Source organism: Strix aluco, chromosome 26 (assembly GCF_031877795.1).
Source record: "Strix aluco isolate bStrAlu1 chromosome 26, bStrAlu1.hap1, whole genome shotgun sequence".
Classification (NCBI taxonomy): Eukaryota; Metazoa; Chordata; class Aves; order Strigiformes; family Strigidae; genus Strix; species Strix aluco.
Genome location: NC_133956.1, coordinates 1277994 through 1299281, shown reverse-complemented (window position 1 = coordinate 1299281; position 21288 = coordinate 1277994). Strand labels below are relative to the sequence as shown.

At 63.0% G+C, this 21288-nt stretch overlaps 2 protein-coding genes across 4 annotated transcripts; one reads left to right on the top strand and one right to left on the bottom strand.

Moving 5' to 3' along the window:
* Positions 1-5146: 5146 nt before the first annotated feature.
* TRAPPC3 (trafficking protein particle complex subunit 3) lies at positions 5147-11367 on the bottom strand. Of its 2 annotated transcripts, none has more exons than XM_074850803.1 (5): positions 11283-11367; positions 8256-8353; positions 7929-8028; positions 7510-7692; positions 5147-6845 (listed from the first exon to the last, which is right to left on the bottom strand). In XM_074850803.1, exons 1-5 carry the CDS (start codon positions 11322-11324, stop codon positions 6726-6728), a joined length of 543 nt encoding a protein of 180 aa, XP_074706904.1. In that variant the 5' UTR covers positions 11325-11367; the 3' UTR covers positions 5147-6725. The 2 variants fall into 2 exon arrangements, with proteins under 2 accessions (XP_074706904.1, XP_074706905.1); XM_074850804.1 differs by lacking the exon at positions 11283-11367 and adding an exon at positions 9448-9474.
* Positions 11368-14105: 2738 nt separating this feature from the next.
* On the top strand, positions 14106-18105 carry LOC141934895 (uncharacterized). 2 transcript variants are annotated; one of them, XM_074850718.1, is made up of 14 exons: positions 14106-14356; positions 14431-14591; positions 14728-14887; positions 15025-15195; positions 15315-15367; positions 15459-15616; positions 15697-15800; positions 15880-16104; positions 16215-16300; positions 16460-16596; positions 16775-16864; positions 17049-17257; positions 17381-17587; positions 17708-18105. In XM_074850718.1, exons 1-14 carry the CDS (start codon positions 14132-14134, stop codon positions 17993-17995), a joined length of 2274 nt encoding a protein of 757 aa, XP_074706819.1. In that variant the 5' UTR covers positions 14106-14131; the 3' UTR covers positions 17996-18105. The 2 variants fall into 2 exon arrangements, with proteins under 2 accessions (XP_074706819.1, XP_074706818.1); XM_074850717.1 differs by having other exon boundaries at positions 15276-15367.
* The last annotated feature ends 3183 nt before the right edge of the window (positions 18106-21288 follow it).

Here is a 21288-nt window from a genome sequence, read left to right as displayed (position 1 = left end):
CGGCTTCCTCATTCCTCGGGCTCCGCTCGCCGGCCCAGCCGTCCCGGTTAACGCTCTGCTCCCCAGCTCTGGGCCAGCCAGCACCCCCGGCACGGCTCCCCGCGCCCTGCCCAGCCGGGATGCAGGAGGGCGGGTAAGGGGATGCAGGAGCTCAGGCGATGCAGGCGTGCTGGGCAGGGGGATGCCAGAGCCTGGGGTGGGGGGATGCAGGATTCTGGGGGGATGCAGGAGCCCAGAGCAGCCCCCCTCACCTCTTTGCTCCCCCCAGGCCCCTCCACACCGGGCAGGCAGGGGTCCTGCTGGGTCGTTTTAGTCCTTCGTGCTCAAGGAAGCTGCTGGGTTTCTCCCCTCCGGCTCCTCAGTGACATCTTGCTCAAGCACCTTCCCGGCAATGGCTCGCTGCTGTGGGACCTGGGGGAGCAATAATGGCTGGGAGCTTGGGCAAGAGGCCATGGTGGCAGCACTGGCCCCAGGGCAAGATGCTGGCTCCAGCCGGGGCATGGGGTGGCTGTGGGGAGCTTCGTGCCCGGCAGTGGGATGGGGATGCAGAGCCACAGCCTGGGCAGAGCTGGTCCTGTGTCCAGCAACTTCTCTCCAAGCTCTTGGTTGTCACTGGTAGCACTAATTAAAACAAAATCAGTATTTTTTTTTTTTCTGGAAAAAGACACATTGTTCTGGCGAGCACTTTCCCCAAGTGAGCTCCCATGTCTCAGCTGCCTGTGCCTGATGGGCAGGTAAAAGCCAACGGGATCCCGGGGCTGAGATGAAACTCTGGGGCTTTGCTTTGTTCAGGAAAAAGATCAGTTTTAAATTTTCAAATAATTTTGCTCCTGTCTCCATCTGGTCGCTGGATGAACAGACTAATGACAACCAGGAGAGGAGGAACAGGCAGCAGAGCGGCTCTTCCTGGGCACTGCTGCAGGGCAGGACGCCCCAGGTTTGAACTGCTGGAGGAAAGATTTAATCTAGAAAGTAGCAGCTCTCGGGGGCTGGGTTGCCTGGGGAGAGGAGGAAAGCCCAGGTCAGCCCAAGCGCAGCGGGGATGGGCTGAGAGCAGCTCCTGCCCTGGGACCGGTTAGAAGCCCTTCAAAAACCCGGCTTGCTGTGGCGCAGGGAAACACAGACCGTTTCAGCAGCTCCCTTCCTTGGAAGCCACAATTAAAACTATTTTAAAAGAAAACAAACATTTCTCATCAAAATGCCTGTTGTTCCTGGCCCGCAGCTGAAGGTCTTGTCGCGGGCCAAGGCTGCTCAACACCAGCAGCTTCCTGAGCTGCCTCCGGGCAAATCCACCCGCTGGACTCTCGGGGTTCTGGCTGTGTTTGGTAATGGGCCCTTGGAAATTCTGCACCTTTTGTAGAAAGTCAGAAAGGCTGGACTGGTGCTCCCCTGCTCTCCCCAGGGTCTTTGTTTCTGGGATGGCAACAAGCTTATGGCTTCAGTGTTATGTGGGCTGTACCCCCATCCTGTGGGCGCTCGTGCACCTATTTTGGATGGAGCCCGTGTCCCCGTGCCGCATCCCGCAGCGTGGGCAGTGGAGGATGGCTTCTGGAGGGGAACGGTGCTGCTGTCGGCAGGACAATAGCAGTTGTGGTTTTAATTATTGGGGTCTAAGTTGTGTGGAGCAGAACAAGAAAGCGAGAGCAGCAAAACCGCAGGGAGAAAGGCGGAAAGGACGGTCTTTGGCCGGCTGCCCGATGGGAGGTGTGGTGGGGGAGAGCATCGGTGTCCCCGCCGGGTCACGGCACGGGGCCGGGGGTGGTGGTGTGGCTCGGCTCACGTCAATCTGTTCTCCCGTGACTGTCGCGCCGTTGCCCATGGCCGTCCCTTCCCATCACAGCTTGGCACGAGCTGCTGGTGCCTAAGCGGCCGCAGATGGAGACAGAGCACCGTGCGGAACTTGGGAGCATGAACCTGACTGGGTGCAGGGGGACACCGAGATGAGTTGGGTCCTGCGCAGGGTCCCCGCCCTGGACACCCCTTGTCCCTGCACGTGCTGCCGGTGCCAGTCTGAGTCTGGGAGTGGGGACATTTCTCACTGCGTTTCCGTTCAGCCAGCACTTCAACAGGCGCCTTCGCTGCAGTGTTGACTTTCAAAGGGCTGGATCAGCTCCACAGCTGGGCAGAGCATGGGAGGAGGGTGCTTGTCCTGCTTAGGAAACACAAAACAATAAAAAAGGAACAATGGAGCCTCCTTCCCTTCACCCGAAATACCAAACGCCACCAAAATGTGGCAGAGCTCCGAGCAGCGCTGCTGGGGCAGCTCTCGTGTCCCCTGGCCTGAGGAGGGGAACCGAGGAAGGGATGCTGCGGGAGGGCGGGTGCCAAGGAGCATCGCCAAAGGGCTGCCCTGACCCGCCGCTGCTGCCAGCAGGCATTCCCAGCTTTGGAAACCACGTTTGGGCCAGGGCAGTAGTTTTACAGCCTTGGGGAAGGATTCTGCACGCTGCCCGGGCTTTCCAGGTCAGCTGAACGCGCTTCGCAGCCTGCCCAGGGGCCTGGGAGGTTTCTAAAAGCATCCACGTACCCAAACTTGCTGGAGTGTTAGCAGGCAGAGAACACATTCCGTTGACACCCACATGGTGCCGAGCGTGGGGAGATGCTTGGCCAGAGCTGGGAGCCCTGGGGCGGGGATGGATCCGTGCCTGGCTGGAACCCCCACCCCGAGCACCCGCTCATCCGGCCCTGCCGCTGCCAACAGCTTTTCAATGCACGGCTGCCATGGGCGCTCGGGGACGTGAGGCTGGAGCACCCTGAGGGGCTGGGGCTGAGCCTCCCACGCGTGCAGGGCCTGAGGGGGGCATTTGTGGAGCTGTGAGCGGCTGGTGCCAGCCCGTCCCCACCGGCACTGCCCGCACTTTGGCTGCTGGAGGCTGCCAGCACCGTGCCGGCCCTGCCGAGGAGCTGCCGGCCCCAGCTCACAAGCCCTCGCGGGTGAAACATCCTTCGCACGGTCCCAGCGAGCACCCGGCACCCCGGCCAAGCACATCTGGCTGAAAGCTGTGGGAGCTGCCCTGGCAATGAGGACACCAGTCTGGAAATGCTTCCCTCCCAGCGAGATTCCCCCATCCCGTCCAGGCTCCTCTGCCGGCACCATCAGCGGGTGCCGGGCCCTGGGATCTGCAGCGGGACGGTGCCCAGGGCTGCTGCTGGAGCGGGGCTGGGAGCTCTGCTCTCTGCTTCCCGCCAGCGAGGGGAGAGGGCACGGGGCCGGCATGAGGCTGGGATGAGGGTGCTGGTGGCATGAGGCGGTGCGGAGCATGGCTGGGCACCCTCACCTGCAGCAGAGCAGGCAACAAACCCCTGGCAAGTGGGGACCACCAGCCACCCTGGGGAGGTGAACGGGTTTAAACCCTCAGGCTAGACCCTGGTAAGGCACACACGGGACTTCAGCTCCTGCCAGCGTGCACCGTCAGGACACCAAAGTCCTGCTTGCCCACGGGAGGAAGCAGCGCTGGAGGAGGGCAAGAGCTGGGAAAGCTCCTTCCACCCTCCGCGGGCACCGCGGCCACTAAAGCTCCTGCAACCCATCGCTCCGGCAGCCCGGGATGGGGTTGGGACGCGGGGCCATGGCTGGGACCCGGGGTCTGGGCGATGTGGAGTCCGTCTGCTGCCAGCACGGGGTGGCCGGGGGCAGGCAGGGGCCAGGCACAGCAGGGGGGTCCTGGCCCCACGTACCGCCGTCCAGCGGGGTCCTGCGGCATCGCTCCCGGCCCCCGTCCCGCGTCCCCCCCTCGACTTGCTGCTCTTGTCATGTCTAATATCACACAGAGATATGAGAGGCTGAAAGTCGCCGCTTTTCCTGCCAGGTTAAATCGCTCCCCAGGAATGTCTATTATTCCCACAAGTCAACTTTCCCCTCCGCGGTATGTGTCCAGGGGTCAGGCCTGGCACTACATGAAAGTGAAGGGTATTCAATAACCTAGAGCCGTGGAAAGGCTTTAGGCCAACTCCAACCATGTTCAGGGTTTTATTGATGCAGCATGCCTTTCCCCATTTGTTTCCTATAAACAGCACATGGTAATATTTAGTAGGTTTCAAACAGAGCTTTTTGCATATTCTCCCTTGTCTACAATGAGCTACTCGGTAGTAGACAGTTTTAATTTACTTAATGCAATTTTTGCTTTTTGTTCTTCCAGAGGGTCTGGGCTGGTTTTGACCCAGTCGCCCCAGCAAATTACTGCACAACTCCAGAATTCCCAGGGGCCCGGTGGCGGGAGCCCGCGACCCACTCCCCGCAGGGGCGAGCACGTCCCGTTGCTCGCCAGAGGAGGCAAAAGGACTCAGCGTGAGCTTGTCGTTGCAAAATAACCCCCATTTAGCTGTGCTGTCAGCAAGGACATGGGGCCTCCCTCCCCCAAGACCCTCCGGGACAGGGTGCCCGGGGGCAGGCGCTGCCCAGAGGCTGTTTGGGGCCGTTCTGGCTGGCCAGGCTTGGCTCTCGCCGCCGGCCGGGCAGGTGACACTTGATGCTCGCCAGCTCCAGCCAAAGAGAAAAAGCCACTTGATTGCAAAAGCCGCTGCTTCCCCATCCTCGGGGCTGGCAGTGGCCGGGGCGCAGCCCTGGGGAGGGTCTTAGTGCCGAGCGAGGCTGCAGGTGCCCCCCCAGAGCAGGGGGGATGCCCACGGGCTCCTGGGGAGCGTTTACACCGTTTAGACAAGCAAGGGGGGCCCAAATTCCTGCTCCTGGGGAGCCGGCAGCTGCCATTCCTCGCCCGCACGCTCCCGGCCGCAGCACCCGTGGAGCAGCCCCCGCGCCGAGCTGGCATGGCGGGGGCACAGACACCCCCCGGGGTGATCTTTTGCCACTACTGATGATCACAACTAGCACGTCTCGGCTCGCTCTCCAGTGGTACCAAGTCCCTGCTAATACCCAGGCCTGGTAATCGCTGCGCAGCCTTCAAAGGAGCAAACATTGAGTGTCTGGTTTCCCAGCGCTGCCCGCCAGCCCCTGGAGTTCCACCCCAGCCACAACCCCTCCGTGCGCTGAATTTGCGGCAGGTTTCCCTCAGGCCGCAGCGCTCAGGCGCGCGGCAGCCAGACATTCTTGGTGCGGCGCTGCCGTCGCCCTGCCAGCCCCACTCGGCCGCTGCTGCACACCAGTGCCCGCCTCACCGGAAAAAAAAAGCAAGAGGAAACCAGAGAGTTGACACCAGGACTCCTTTAATGCAATTGCTTTTAAAACACTGCCTTAAAATGACTTATAATGGTGAAGGATGAGAAATGACGGATCTTTTTCAGCTCTGCAACACCACGCGGCACCTCTGCCCCCACAACCCACCAGCCACCGCCGGGCCGTGATGTCACTCTCCGACTGCTTTTACAGCGACTGGCTGCCCCTCCGCAGGACACACGTCACACCAGGCAGCCAAACCCTCTCACCAAAGGGACTCATTTGGGGAAAAAAAGGAAAAAAAGGGACGGGGTGAGCTGTCCAGATGACCCAACGTTCATCCGGAGAACCTGAACAACGGCAGCACAAGCGGCAGCTGCCTCTCGCTCACCTTACGCTCAGGCATAAACCTACAAAGGTCCTCGAGCCGCCAGCTCTGGGGAATAAGAGCTATCGACTTTAAGCTCCTAATTATCTCTGTGGATCTGTGCCTTCATGCTATGTAAAGTGATTTGAGAACTGAACGTCTGACTGCATTTTCTGGCTGAAGGGGATGGCAGAGGAAGTTGATTTTCCAGTATCTTGCTTTTTGAGACATAACACTACTCCGTGTATTTATTTTGCGGAGCAGCAGGTGCTGCAGCCTGCAGAAACCTGCCAATTTACGTAACATGGGAAACGTTGCTGTAGCCTCCACATCTGTGAGAATCTACCCCAGCACCACCTCCCCGCAGCGTAACGGGAACAGACTCCACCAAACACCTCCCAGCCATTAGTTTGGGTTTTCATCCCGCGGACTCGCCCCGCGGCCCCTGAGCTGCGTACGCTGGGGAACACCGATGGCATTTTTCCTTTTCTCCATTTAAAGTTATTTGCTGCTGCTCCACCGCAATTTAATGGTCCTCCCCTTCCAAGAGGGGAGTCACGAGACTGCTGGGGAAGAGGGGCCGCAGAAAGGCCCAGGGCACACGGACCCCCTGGAGCTGCCGGTGCCGCGTGACGCCGCTGCTCTCCGACAAAAGGAGCCTCCCCGCCCTCAAACGGCTCCCCCACATCACCCCTTGGTACCAAGCTGGCTGTGACTAGTAACCTCGGAATCAAATGCAGGAAGGCAGTTTGGTCTACAGAAATACTACGTGTTTATCGCCAAATGAATTTTAAACACCTCTTTTTAAGGACAGCAGTTAACAGTAAATCAGTGGGCTCTCATAGCTTGGTCTCCCAATTCTGGCCATAAGACACGGATTCAGATTTGAACAGACTCTTCTAGGGTTTGAGCAGTAGTTCTCGCACAACCAAATGTCACAATTAGAAACTGAGCGTAGAAAGAGTCCCCAGGGGAATACGAAAAAAGACATCACTTTATGAAAAAGCTTCAGAATGAACCTGTGAAATAAACAGCAACCGGACAATCGTCTTCTACAGGAGATGGAAGTAAGAGTAGAAGAATATAACAACATCTTAAACAGTCAGTGAGTCAGTCTGAACGGACGGGGCACTAGATCCCTACAGATCCGTGACCAAAGCGCTATGTCCCTACAGATCCGTGACGAAAGCTAATGGCCAAGACCAGCTGGTCCCCTCCAGTCCCCAGGGGAGACCGGGCTGCGGTTCACTCTTCACCAGCCGGAAGGTTGTCTTCAATCCGCCTGATGAACTTCATCCTTATTTCTGTGACGCTGTCACCCTTCAGCGTGTCCTGGACAAATTTTACATCTACGGCCATCTGAACCTGGGTGAGGGAAGAGGAAAGAAGAGCCGTTACCCCCCTGTAACAGCGGCTTCTCTACGAAGCGAAGCGCCAGCTGAAGGACTCTGAGGGCGTGACGTGCAGTGCAGAGCTCCACGAAGAGCTCATTGTTTTTCAAGACGACATCCTGCCTGCACGCACGTGGTGGACAGCGGGCACCTCGCCTCAGCGAAAGTCCCTCCTGGAGCGTAGCCAGGCCTCCCTGCCAGATCAGAGCCCAGTTAACCCCATCACCCAGCGCTACGCGTCCTGCTGCTCCGTGAACCTTCCTCAAAAATTTCAGCTACACCAGATAATCAAGCCTAAATACAGACTCCTGAATTTGAGACACAGCAGTTCTCTTGTTCCAGTAAATTCCCAGCTGGGGCTCACAGCAGTTACAGAGTGAGGATTCATCAACATTCAAGGAGATACCAGGGCTTGTACTTGGGTCGTAAGACGAAGGGGCTTGGTCAGCACCTCTGGGACTCGCAGCTGCCACACGCAAGGGCAGCCGAGCGCTGCGGTAGCTCTGCTCTTCTCCTGGGACTGGATTTCAAGTCCAAAGCAAACACAGAAGTCACGAACACAGACTAAACATTAAAGTACCTGCTGCTACCTCAGTTATTCATGTACCTATCTCACTGGAAGAGAGACGTTGGCTCACCATTTCCAGGGCACCTCGCAGCACTCCACACAACAAGTTGGAATAGATGAGAGACGAGTGGTTGTCAGGGAGCTCAACAAAGTCCACCAAGGGGTTATTTTCCAAGATCAGGGAGAACTCATCGCCTCCAGGACTCCAGTTGGTGATGCTCGGAGTGATGCCCAGGTACATTTTAAATGCTATCTGTTATGTCAAACAAGAGCATGTCCCATGAAGCAAGAGCATAGCTTTGATCTTTGTAAAATTATTAAAGCCTTTCTCCCAATTCCCACCAGTCAGCAGTAGTCAGGATCTAATTCTCTCTTTTTCCTCCCCAAAATCTCAGTCAAGCTCTCAGAACAGTCCTGTGAGTAGCAAATATTCTATGCTCACATTTAAAACCATGTCAAAACCCAACAAAGCTGTGCTTTGACAATTACCTTTGCAATAACATCCGCAGTTTCACGAAAATCGTGGCATCTTCCGACATTGGACCGGGCCAGAAAGTCTTCTATTAGCCGAACGCCTATGTTGTAACCCCTGTGAATGTACCAGAGAGCAACAGCTACACAGTGGGAAGAGTGTGGCTTTAGAAAGACAACCAACATTTATAAAAGAAGAGAGTGGAGAAAAAAAAAATTAAATCTGAGAAACACCAGTATTAAATAAAATTCAGTCTGCCGGGCTTTTATTCAGAGCAGCACACCAAGACGTGCCTACTATGAACCCGAGCTCCTACAAGGCTCCACTGCAGCAGATCCACTTACATTTTGTCAAGCTGCTTGTTGACGTCCTCGTCGTTCTCATAGTCCTTGCACAGCTGGGTGACCAGGGCGCCGTACGTCAGCGTGAAGAGCTCCGAGTTCTAGACAGAGGCAAAGGGGATTTAACGGGAGCCAAAGAGAAAAGTGACTGAGCACTGCTGCATCTGTGTCCAGCGCTGCTTCCGTTGGCCCGGAGAAGGGGAACAGAAACCTGCTGTCTCAAAGGAATTTGCTACTTAATAAGGAGAGATCCCAGTTCGTATTTTGGCAAGGCAACCTCAGCCTCCTTGGAAAGAGAAATCCTCTTTGACTAGGAACAACTGAGCACTTTCTTTCTCTCCCTCTCTCCACACACAGAGCACTTCCATTAATGCACCGTGAGTCTGACCTGAAGAAGCAGGCCAGGAGGCTGCCCACACTCTGCAGCTGCTCTTAGCAACCCTCCTCAGCGGCCACTTAGCATCTCTGCTTTAAGGAGCAGCTCAGAGATAACCGGAATGACACCTCCAGGTCATTTGGTGCTACCGACCACCTCCTGGAGGGCTAAACCTGCAGCTGCCAGGGACCTGAATCTATTTCAACCACTGACTGTGCTTCGTAAATGTGCTGCAGATGGGCAACACTTGGGCTCCATTTCTGGTCCTTTCAACAGGACAAAAAAAATGCTCCTCCATTCACAGATTTATCACATTCTGCTACCAAGAAGCAACAAGACTCATCTGGTCCCTAGAAAGATATCTAGGCACATAATTTGCATCATACATCAAAATCAGCTCCTCAGAGCCGAAGAGGAACAGCAAGAACGACTTCAGGTCAGCTCAGCAGATCTGTGTCGTGCACATCTGCTTTCTGTGCCTGGCTAGGATCAACGTTACTTGGGCTTCCTTTGCACAGTTGCCAGATTTGCAGAAAACGCCAAGGGAAGTGGTCTCCTCTCCCAGCCACCACTGTCACCATCCTCAACCTCAAGCAACTGTGTCAAATGCATTTTCTTTGGAGCCATTAAGCCAGACCAGTCATTAACATGGTCATTAAAGGCTGCAGAATAAAAAGTTACAATAGCCTTTAGCTTTTCACAGAACCTGAAGGAAGTGTTTTCAGGAACAAATAAACCATCATAATTTATTTCTGTTTTCAGTTCAAGCATTCAGAAACATTACAGAGTCTAATCTCAGATTAAAAGCCTATCACCTACCATGAGATGCATAGATGCAGAAGGTGAAATGAATGGCAAATACCAATACTACAGAATGAAAGCAGCAGGCAGAAAGGGAGGGAAAAGAGACAACATCAGAGTTAAGTGACAACACTGACCACACGTCATTCTGAACAAGTTTACACAAAGCCAAGACAAACACAAGGAGGAATCACTCCCAACTGGCAACATTCAACAAACAGAAACTGGGTTTGTTAGAAGACACAGGGAATTCCACCTGGTCATTGTCATTCAGGAGGTCAACAGCAATTAGCTACCAAAAGGCTTTAAGCTCCTTGGTACTTTTGCCCAATTTTAGATCTAAAGAATTGACACATTCTTTGGATTTTTTTACTTACAACTGTGCTTTCACCTTGGAAAGACAAAGGTTGTGCAAGTTCACATCACTCCAGAGCGAACAACAAGGCGGAAGTCTCCTTTAGCTCAACTGGCAGAGTCAGACATTTGGCAGAGAATTTAACAAACATGCAAAAAAGGTTATGCTATTTTTAAAGATTTCAGTAATTGACAGCAGGAGAGAGTAAGGGGTGAATGGATGGAGGAAATCCAGCTGTTACCAGTCCAAGTTATTGTCATTTACTGTGTAAAGCCATGAATCCATCACCTACTGTTATCAGCCCTGAACTGTGCTAACCCAGCGCTGCTCATGGTTAGCACCTGCGGCGCTGCTATCCAGTTAACTTTAAACTGTTATAACAAGGCAAACTTCTAAGTTCATATTTGTAAAAAATAATTTTTGGTCCATTTAATGGAATTAAAGTGCCTAATACTTTTTCCATTATTTTTATTTTTCCGTATTGCAGAATAGCATATCATGTGTAACACTATATAACCATTCTGTGGCTACAAAAATGTCAGAATCCCAATGAAGTAACAGCAGTTTCTTAAATAAAAATCCTTATATTCAAGGAGTTGAATCCCTAGAAGCAAATCCCTCGTGGTGCAGAGGGAGCAGGAGCAGGCAGCTGCCTGGCCTCTGCTGAGCCTGAACCTGTGCATCAACATGGCCAAAGAGAGGGAAAAAGCAGATTTTTATTACTTGCTTTCAAATCACAGAATGGTTTGGGTTGGAAGGGGCCTTAAAGATCATCTAGTTCCAACCCCCTGGGCTGCCATTGCCTCAAAAATGAACAAATTCGGCCCGTTTTGACCCACAACTAGCCCTCAGCTCTGTAGCTTTGTTCTCCATCTCTCGTTGCTCAGTTCAGCTGGACTGGTAACACAGAATCGGGTCAGCGAGGAGAAAAGAGAGAGGCGCGAGACAAGCGTTTGCGTTTTGACTGTAAAGTTTCCATAAACACGAGCGTCCCGTCCCTGTCTGATCTCTGGTCCCGGCACCGGGCACTCCCTGCCCTGCGGTGCAGGTGACGGGAGCCCCGTTAGGAACCGCTGCGGGTACCGGACACTTTAGGCCGAGCCCGTTGAAGGGCCGTGACGGGCTCCTCAGCTCCCGCCATGGGAGCGCCTCGGGCCTGCGGGGCGGGCGGAAAGGCGGAGGAAGGGGGCGGCCGGTGCCCGCCCCGCGCCCGCCGCTGACGGCTCGGGGAGGGGCGGGCGGCGCTGGCGGGGGGAGCGGGTCCCGCCGGGCCCACCCCGCGAACCGAGGCGGGCAGCGCGGCCCAGCGGCGGGCGGGCAGAGCCGGGCTCTGCCGCGGCCTCGACTTGACAGCTGGGCCGGGCTCGGGGCCTCCGCCTCCTCCTCCGGCACCCCCCCGCCCCGGGCCCGCGATCTCCGCCAGCGGGGCGCGCCGCAGCCTCCCCGCCCCGGGCCCGCAAGGCCTGCCCCCAGGGGCGGCGCAGGGGCCCACCGTTACCATTTTCTTGCTCTCCGTGCCGCGGCCGGCTTGGCGCGACATCCTGCCCGGCCGCTGCGTCCCCGGCCCAACCCGGCCCTGCCGCCTCCCGCCCCGCCCCGCCCCGCCCCGCGCCGCGGTGCACGCCGGGACTCGCAGTCTGCGACGCGCTGCCGGCCCCGCCCCGCTCGCGCTCTTGAACTACAAACCCCACAATGCAACGCGGCCGCGCTGCGCGCACGCGCGACGCCGTGACAAGCGCGGTGGGCGGGGCTACGCTTCCCGGCGTGCCTTGACACACGTGACGGAACGGCGCCGGCGTGCGTGGGGGGTCAGCTGACCTCCGCTCCCAGCAGGCGTTGGGGCGGGCGGGGCGGGCGGGGCGGGGCCGCGCCGCCGGGGGGCGCCTCAGCCCGCGGGCCCGTCGTGTCGCCGGCCGGGCCGGGCCGGGCCGGGCCGGGCCGGGCCGGGCCGGGCCGGGCCCCGCCCCGCCGGGCCCCGCCGCCCCCGGGGCCGCTGCGAGCGTTTCCCCCGGCCCTCGCCGCCCTGGGGGTCTGCCGGGAGCGGGGGACCCCTGCCCGGCCCGCCGCTGCGGCGCTGCTCCCTGCCGCCTGTCCCAGGCGGAGGCAGGACGGGGGCCAGGCCTCCAGCGGGGCCTGTGGGTGCCCCGCGGCTGCTGCAGAGGCCCCCCCAGCCCCGGTGAGGGCAGAGAGTGGGTTCTGTTGGATGAATTAACTCCTCACGGAAAGGGCTGGTGCCACAGCCGGGGCCCGGCCATGGGGAAAGTTCGTGGGCCGGTGGGTCCTGCTTTGGCTCGGTCCTGCGCTGCCGCCTTCCCTGCCAGCGGCTGGCCCCGCTGCCTGGGCAGAAACTGGTCCCTGGGCAAGCGCAGCCGGTGTCCCCTGGGGCGGCTGGAGCGAGCCCTGGGCTGGCAGGGCAGGGCCAGCCGGGAACTTTGGGCTGCAGCGCAGTGTGGGAGCGGGAGCCGCTCGGCACGGGGTTTGCACACCTCATGTAGGAGAAACAAAACGCGGCCGAGGACGGGGCGTCACAGAAATCAGCCCAGCTTGGGGCTCTGCGCAACTGCTGTAGATGTGTACTGAGCCCCCCTCAACCCTCCCCAGCTAGGGCGGCTGCCTGAGCACCAGCCTCTGCTCCCAGACGCCTGTCTGGGATGCTGCCGGCCTGTTATTTATTTATTTGGGTATGTCTCTATTCTAGACGTGTCACTGAGCGGGTGCTGATTGCTGACCCGTGCTCAAGGGTGGCTCCGGCCGGGGCGGTGTGATGGAGGCTGCGTGCCGGGGCGGGGGGATGTGCTCTGGGTGCAGAGGGAGCTGTTAGCGGGAACCCCCCCCACCCCACCGGCTGCTCAGGAATCCAGCAGCTGGGTGATCGCTCGCTGTCACCGCCGAGCAGCAGCGCTGGGAGCGCGGGGGCCGGCCGGGCTCTCGCTGAACTGCTGGCATTGCCTTACATGGCTACGTCCCCGGGACGGCGCAGCCTGCGCTGGCTCGGCTGCTGGCGGGCTGCGAGCCCTTAGGCCTGATACCAGCTCTTGGTGTGGCCGATCTGGGCTGGGGAAGCGCCAGCGTCGCCTCTGTCCCCGGGGGAGCAGGACGCAGTGCCAGAGGGGCTGCGATGTCTGTGCTCCCCCATCTCCTGAAGCCTGCGAGCGCCGGCAAACAGCCATCACGTGCTCTCCCCTCTCCCCCTGTGCATCCCCCAGCTGCAGAGGCGGAGGTGGGGGCAGTGGGGACCCCCAGCACGTGGTGCACAACCCCACAGCCACGATGCTGGCGTGGCCATGAGCCCCCCAGAGCCAGGTGGCCACCAAGTGCACCCACATGGAGACACAGGTCTCCATGGACCCAGGGTGCCCCGGTACCAGGGCAAACCCCGGCCGTCACCGCGCCGTTTGTCTTGTGGGAGCGGCCGTGGGAGAAAACCACAGAGCAAACGTCTCCGTGTACCCGGGGGATGCCCGAGCCACGCGTGCTGCTCCGGGTCAGCGCTGGCTTGGGAGTCACCTGGCCGGGCCTTGGGACACGGGCCAGGCCCAGCCACGGCCCCACCAGCATGCTGTGTCCCCAGGCTGTGAGTGTGGGACTGGGGCAGCGTGGCCAGGAGGACCAGTGGCTTCAGCTCCCTGGGCACTGAAAGTGGAGCCACAGCTGCTGCAGCTGCTCCTGTGTGCAGGTGGCCACCAGAGGTACAGTGTCGCGGTCACGGTGTGGGTCCCGGGCGTCGCGGGGCACACAGGGGCCCTGTGCTGGCATCGTGCTCCGTGGCTCTCATTAAAGCACAGTGTGCTAACGAAGGCCCTTGCCCCTCGTTGCCCCGGGTCCCTGTTTCGGGACAGGAGCAGCAGTGGGCCAACTTCTGCCCCCCAGCCCTGAGCAGGGCCCGTGCCCTGCCAGCCCTGCCAGCCCCGCTGCAGCCAGCACGTCCCCGGGAGCCGGTTTGGTGGCACCAAGCGGCTCCACCGGTTCCTGTGCCAGGAGCTGCTCGGGGGGGGCGGTGGGACACCAAAGCGCCGTGACCTGCCACCACGGCGGAGCCAGGGCCGGGAGCCAGGCGCTGGCTGCACGGGGCACGGTGCTCCGGTGCCGCCGGCCGGGACCCACCACCCCCCAAACCCAGACCCCGGTTCCTGGTCGCAGGGGGAGGCGACTGGGGCTCCTCCGGCGCCTTCCCGGGGCACCGCCGAGCGCGGCAGCGGCCTGGCAGCTCCCCGGTACCCCCCGTCCCGTCCCGTCCCGCCGCGCTCCGCCCCGTCGGGCGGGGGCAGGACCGGGCTGCAGCGCGCCCCGCCCCGCCGCGCCCGTCGCCCGTGGCCTCGGGCCGATCCCGGGAAGCCGAGCCGTGCCATGCCGCGCCGAGCCGTCCCCCCGCCCGCCCCGGGAGCGGCCGTGGCGGGGCTGGCGGGGCTCCGGGCCGCCGCCGTGCTGCTGTGCGCGGCGCTGGGCACCGGCCCGGCCCGGGGGCAGCTCTCCCCCCCCTTCCCCTTCCCTTTCCGGGACCCGGCGCTGCCCTGGCACCGCCGCCTCGACGACCTGCTGGGCCGGCTGAGCCCCGCCGAGCTGGTGCTGCAGGTGAGGGGCGACGGGGGCGGCGGGGGCGGCCCCGGGCCCCCCCCCCAGCCCCGCTCAGCCTCGGTGGCCCGCAGGTGGCGAGGGGGGGTGCGATGGGGAACGGCCCCGCACCCCCCATCCCGCGGCTGGGCATCGCGCCCTACAACTGGAACACGGAGTGTCTGCGGGGCGACGCGGAGGCGCCCGGCTGGGCCACGGCTTTCCCCCAGGCGCTGGGGCTCGCCGCCGCCTTCAGGTACCGGCACCGGGTACCCACCGGTCCCCCACGGGGTGGGACACCCACGAATCCACCCAGGGATGCGAGAATGGCCCTGTGAGATGGGTCCCCTGTTGCCCGCGCTCCCTGACACCCCTGTGCTCTCTCCCTGCAGCCCTGAGCTCGTCTACCAGGTGGCCAATGCCACGGCCACCGAGGTGAGAGCCAAGCACAACGACTTTGTCGCCACTGGCCGCTACAGTGACCACACGGGACTCAGCTGCTTCAGCCCCGTCCTCAACATCATGAGGCACCCGCTGTGGGGCAGGAACCAGGTGCCAGCATGGGGGGGGGTGACCCCGGGCTGGGATGGGGCCACACAGGACCGTGGAGGATGGCAGCAGCTGGCTGTGCTGGCTGCGGGGGTGCGGGGCTGGGGGTCCCGGAGGTGACCCACCTGCACCTTGGCCAGGAGACCTACGGGGAGGACCCGTTCCTGAGCGGGGAGCTGGCCCGCAGCTTCGTGCAGGGGCTGCAGGGCCCGCACCCCCGCTACGTCAAGGCCAGCGCCGGCTGCAAGCACTTCAGCGTGCATGGGGGCCCCGAGAACATCCCCGTCTCCAGGCTCAGCTTCGATGCCAAGGTGAGCGCGGCGGGGCCGTGGGATGGAGGGAGGAACCCCCCCTCCCCGACACTGACCCCTCTCTGCCGTGGCGCTTGCAGGTGCTGGAGCGGGACTGGCGCTCCACCTTCCTGCCCCAGTTCCAGGCCTGCGTGCGCGCCGGCTCCTACAGCTTCATGTGCAGCTACAACAGGTACCGAGCATGCTGGGGGCTGCGGGGGCCGGGCTACCCACGGGGTGGCCAGTGCCTGGCTGACCGGGTTGCCCTGTCCCCTCTCCGACAGGATCAACGGCGTTCCCGCCTGTGCCAACAAGAAGCTGCTGACGGACATCCTGCGCAGCGAGTGGGGGTTCGAGGGCTACGTGGTGAGCGACGAGGGGGCCCTGGAGCTCATCATGCTGGGGCACCACTACACACACACCTTCCTGGAGACGGCGGTCGGTGAGCTGGCGGGACGGGCGCGGGGTCCGCGGGCCCCCTGCAGCCATGACGGGCCGTTTCCCTCCTCTCCGGCACGGCAGCCTCGATGAACGCCGGCTGCAACCTGGAGCTCTCCTACGGCGTGAGGAACAATGTCTTCATGCAGATCCCCCAGGCTCTGGCCATGGGCAACATCACACTGCAGGTGAGCTGGGGGCGCAGGCAGGGAGCCAGGGCTGCCCCCGCCAAGCACGGCCGAGGTTTTGGTGTCGGGGTCTTCGCAGATGCTGCGCGACCGGGTCCGGCCCCTCTTCTACACGCGGATGCGGCTGGGGGAGTTCGACCCCCCAGCCATGAACCCCTACAGCACCCTGGACCTGAGTGTGGTGCAGAGCCCCGAGCACCGCAACCTCTCGCTGGAAGCTGCTGTCAAGAGCTTTGTGCTGCTGAAGAACGTGCGGGGGACGCTGCCCCTCCGGGCCCAGGATCTGCCCGGCAAGCGCCTCGCGGTGAGCCACAGTGGCGGGCTGCTGGCTCCATACCCTGGGCACGCAGATGTCCCCTCCTTTGTGTGGCACAGGACTGTCGGTGCCCACTGTCACCTCTCTGCCCTCCACAGGTGGTGGGTCCCTTCGCGGACAACCCCCGGGTGCTGTTCGGGGACTACGCGCCAGTGCCGGAGCCGCGGTACATCTACACCCCCCGGTGAGACAGCGCGGTGCTGCCGTCCATCCCCTGGCCCTGGGCTGCTGCTGGAGCCTCCTGGCCCTTTGCTGGGGGCCGGGGTGACGATTGGGGCATCCCCAAGGTGCCCCGACCCTGGGGCGCAGCAGCCCTCGCGCCCTCTGCTCTTCCCTGGTGCAGGAGGGGGCTGGGGATGCTGCTGGCCAATGTCAGCTTCGCGGCGGGCTGCCACGAGCCGCGGTGCCAGGAGTACTCGCCCAAGGAGGTGGCCGAAGCGGCAGGGGCAGCCGATGTGGTGGTGGTCTGCCTGGGGACAGGTAGGGGGGAGCGGGGAGGGCGCTGGGTGGGCACAGCCTGGGAGGGGGGAGCACCCCAGAGCCGGGGTGGCTCTGGGAGGGGAACGGGCCCCCCGAGGCGGTCGGTACCCCTCCGGTCTGTCTGTCGGTGGTGCCCTGGGTGGGGTGTAAGGGTCTGTCCCTTGGCTGTCCCATGCAGGGACGGATGTGGAGACGGAGGCAAAGGACCGGAGGGACTTGTCCCTGCCAGGCCACCAGCTGGAGCTGCTGCAGGATGCTGTGAAGGCGGGTAGGGGCTCTGCGGGACTCAGCTCCGCCCCAGCGCTGGGGACTGGGGTGGTGATGGGCTGGGGTGCAGGGACGGGGACCACCCCCCCCCCCACCCCCCCAGGGTGTTCCCCATCCACGGGGCACCCCGGAGCCGTCCAAGCAGCGCTGGCGTGGGGCTCTTGACGACAGCTGTGTCCCTGCAGCCGCCGGGCGACCCGTCATCCTGCTGCTGTTCAACGCGGGGCCCCTGGACGTGAGCTGGGCGCAGGCGCATGCGGGCGTGGGGGCCATCCTGGCATGCTTCTTCCCCGCCCAGGCCACCGGCCTCGCCATCGCCAGGGTCCTGCTGGGTGAGGTGGGGGCCAACCCGGCCGGCCGGCTGCCAGCCACGTGGCCTGCGGGCATGCACCAGGTAAGGCCGGGGCAGCCAGCGGTGCCCGTAGCCCTTCCCTGCCTCGGTGGCCGAGGGAGCTGCAGGACATGGGGTTGATGCCCGCCCGGTCCTGCCCCGCTCCACCATCCTCACGTCCCACAGGTGCCGCCAATGGAGAACTACACCATGGAGGGACGGACATACCGGTACTACGGGCAGGAGGCCCCACTCTACCCCTTCGGCTACGGGCTGTCCTACACCACCTTCCGGTACCGGGACCTGGTGCTGAGCCCCCCGGCGCTGCCTGTCTGTGCCAACCTCTCCGTGTCTGTGGTGCTGCAGAACACGGGGCAGCGGGACGGCGAGGAGGTGAGCGCGGCCGCTTCGCACTGATGCGGCTGTCACGGCTACGGATACGGCTGGGGTCCCTGCTGCCAGAGGGGGCAGCTGGGGGGTCCCCTTGGCGCTGAGTCCCGTCCCCCCGGGCAGGTGGTGCAGCTGTACCTGCGGTGGGAGCAGTCATCCGTGCCGGTGCCGCGCTGGCAGCTGGTGGCTTTCCACCGCGTGGCCGTGCCGGCTGGCCGGGAGACCAAGCTGTCCTTCCAGGTGGTGGCCGAGCAGCGCGCTGTCTGGGCACAGGACTGGCGCCTCGAGCCCGGCACCTTCACCCTCTTTGCCGGTGGCCAGCAGCCAGGCCAGCAGCTGCGGGCGCCCTCGGAGGTGCTGAGCGCGCGGTTCAGCGTCACCGGCGCTGCCCGGCCCCTGCGCACGTGCTAGAGGTGGGGGTGGCCGCGGGGCGCTGGCAGAGGGAAGGGGCACGTGGCGGCCCGTGTGCCACGGGGAGCGCGGTTTTCTGCCTCGCAATAAAGTGCCGGGTGCTGTTCCCAGTGGGGCCTCCCCTCCTGTCCCCCCCGTGCGGGGCTGCGTCCCCTTATCCTGCCGCGGGGCTTTCGCCCTCCTCCCCATTCCCATCCCGGCCTGGGGTGCCGCTGTAGCCCCACACCCTGCCCCTGCCCCACGCCGGCCACCCAGACCCACGTGTGTCCCAGTCGGTGCACGCCTGCGCCTCCCGCTCTATTTATAGCTGTGGCTGGGGCCGATCCAGCGCGTTCCCCGTGCCGAGGGGGCAGGGGACCGGCTGCCTTTGTCCCCAGCCTGGGGGGCTCAGGAGGGCAGGGGCTGGCCCCTCTCCTGGCCAGGCAGGATCTGTCCCCAGGCAGGCAGCACAGCGAGGAGCGGGCAGGGTGCTGGCAGCGGGCAGGGGGGCAGAGACGCCGCAGTGGGAGCAGCCAGAGGGCCGGATCCAGCCCCGCAGCAGCTCGGGTGGTGCTGGGCAGGGACGGGGCTCTGGCAGCGACGCGGGCAGGGAGCACAGGTAGGCAGAGCTCCTCGGGACAGCGTTGGAGTGCCGGGATCTCCTTCAGCCCCGGGGCCGGAGGCCGAGGTGGGGCTGGTGGGGAGCGCGTGGGGCTGCCCAGGCCTGACACCGTGACATCAGGACACTAATTACAGATGCGGGCTGGGATAATTACAGAGCGGGCGAGGGCTGCGGCAGGGCAGGGCAGGGCTCAGCCCATCGCTGGCCCATTTGTCACCTGCACCCACAGGAGATTGTCCTGCAGCGGCGGGGCTCTGTGGCCGGCCGCGATGCTGGCCCCGTGGCAAGATGCTCGGGGGCTGGTGGCTACCCCGGCACGCTGCTGGCAACGGGCTGGTACCGCGCCCGCCCGCTCCAGGGCAGGATGCAGGGACAGACCCTCATCCCCTGGTTCCTGCTGGGTCACTGCCCCATGGCTAGTGGAGCATTCTGGGGGCAGGGGTTCAGATCAGCCCTCGTGGCCACGGTACCGCTGTCCTGCGTGGGCCCCGAAACCGCCCCACACAGAGCAGCGGGGTGGGAGCAGCCTGGGGCGGGGGCAAAGTCCTGGGGCCGGAGGAGGGGGGTGTGGGGGTGGGTGGGGTGGGGTGTCCCGTGTGGTACTTTGCCCGGAGATGCCGACGGGGTTTGTTTGCCGTCCCCATCCCTGTTTGCACCCAGCCTCCTGCAGGGCAGTGGCCAAGTCACGGCTGTAATTGTCCTTTGATTTTGGGGTGCTCGGCACCCCATTGGCTCCCTGCAAGCAGCATCAGGGCAAGGCGCTGGGTGCGCTGGGGGGGCTAAGAACCATGGCTGGGCCCCAGCCCCCTCCCCAAGCCGTCCCGAGGGAGCTGTGTCAGCATCGCACCCCACGCCGAGGGGCTGAGGAGCACGGGGAGCGCCGGGGCGCGCAGCTGCTGGGGCTGGGCACACGCTTGTCATGAGCTCATCGGATTTTCCATCCGCGCGGGGCAGGGCGGCTGTTCCCAGCACGGTGGGAATGGGGGGGGCTGGAGCCAGGAACCCCGCCGCAGCGGGGCTCTGCCTGCAGCGGAGCGATCGATCGATGCTCTGCCTGTTGTATAAGCCCATCGACTCGGGCTGGCACGGCAGCCAGGAGCCCTCTGCGTCGCTGCCCGCACCGGGAGCACGACGGAGCGGAGCCGCAGGGCCCTTCCACCCACCGTTGCCCCTTCCTCCCCATGCCCTGCTCCGGGCTGGCCCCGTGGTGGGGGGGAGAAGGCCCCTGGGCACGGCTGGACCCGGTGCCAGGCTGTCATGGAGCCCTGGGATGTTCATCCGCTCTGGGTGACGCTCGGGGACCCACATGGCCATGACCCCACCAGGCAAAGGGCCTTTGGGCCCTCGGAGCAGCTCATGGTGTGGCCCACGTATTCCCGGCTGCGCTGTGGAAATGAGGGGCCGTGGGGCTGCCGCAGCCCCCTCGGAGGCTCGGCGTGTGTGCGAGCGGGGCTGTTCCCCCTTCCCTGTCCTGGGGTGTCCCCTGTGTTTGTGGGTTCACCGGGACACGCTCCTGCGCCACGTGCGCTCCCGTCCCTCGCCGCCCCCCCGGGGCTGCGCAGCTCGTGGAGCCGCGGCTCGGCCGTGCAGCATTCCCCGGCAGGGAGTCAGCGGCGGGCGAGGCTGCCGGGAGTTTCGGGGGAGCTTCTGCTCTGGCTGAGCCGGGCGAGCAGCCGGCGGACGCCGGGGGCCACGGGAAGGCGGCGGCTCGGCCGCAGCTCGGGGCTCTGGGGTGTTTGGGGCGGTTTGGGGTGTGCGGCCACCTCTGCGGTAGCACAGAGCGGGGCCGCCCTGTCTGCCGGGGAACCCTCCTGCCCGCTCCCCAGCCCCTGAGTCAGAGGAACGCGCTTCCGGGGGAGAGGGCTGGGATTTTGGGAAACCTGTTTGCCTGGTAGGCGAGGGAGGATGGGGTGGCAGGGGATCTCCTGGCCCTGCGGTGACATCATCCCAAACCCAGGCATCTCTGGTGGGCGCTGCCTGCAGAAACCCGGATCTATTCATCAACACGTCCCCATGAACCCCCAGACGGGCGCTCTGCGGGGTGTCGGGACCGGGCCGGCTGCATGGTGGACGGAGACGTGTCCCTGGATCCTGCTGCCCCTACAAAGCCCCAAGTGGTGTTTCCCCCCCGCCCCGCTGCCCTCACATCCGCTGCCTTCAGACGTGCAGCCACAGCGGGCAGACCCCGTGCCCGGCTGCGCGCTCCGGCCGCCCCGTGGGCCACTGCGTGGGGCAGGGCTGGGGGCCACGCTCCTGGCCCACCCCTGCTTCTTGCAGGGCCAAGAGGGGTTTCGCCCCCGAGCGGGGCTGAGCCAAGGCCTCTGTCTCTCCTTATCGGCCTGTTCCCGAGGTGGGGGGGGATGTGTGGGGGCAAAGCCCTCGCCCCTGGCGTGGGGGGCGGCTGCTGGCGGTGACGAAGGCTCACGTGTGACGGGTGGGTGGTGGGGGAAGCAGCTTCGAGGCCTCACAAGCAGCCGAGGTGGGGCTCCGGGCCGGGAAATCGACGTTTCTTTGGGGTGCCTGGAAATGGGGGGGCTGATCGGGGTGGTGCTGGCAGTGCACTGGGGTGCTGGCCACAGGGGGGGCGGGGGGGGGGGGGGCAGGGGGTGTCTGCTGCAGGGCCGGCGCTTCGCAGGTGACCGGAGCATCGTAAAATGTGAGGAGTGGGGAGGGTGGGTGCAGAGCCCTAAAA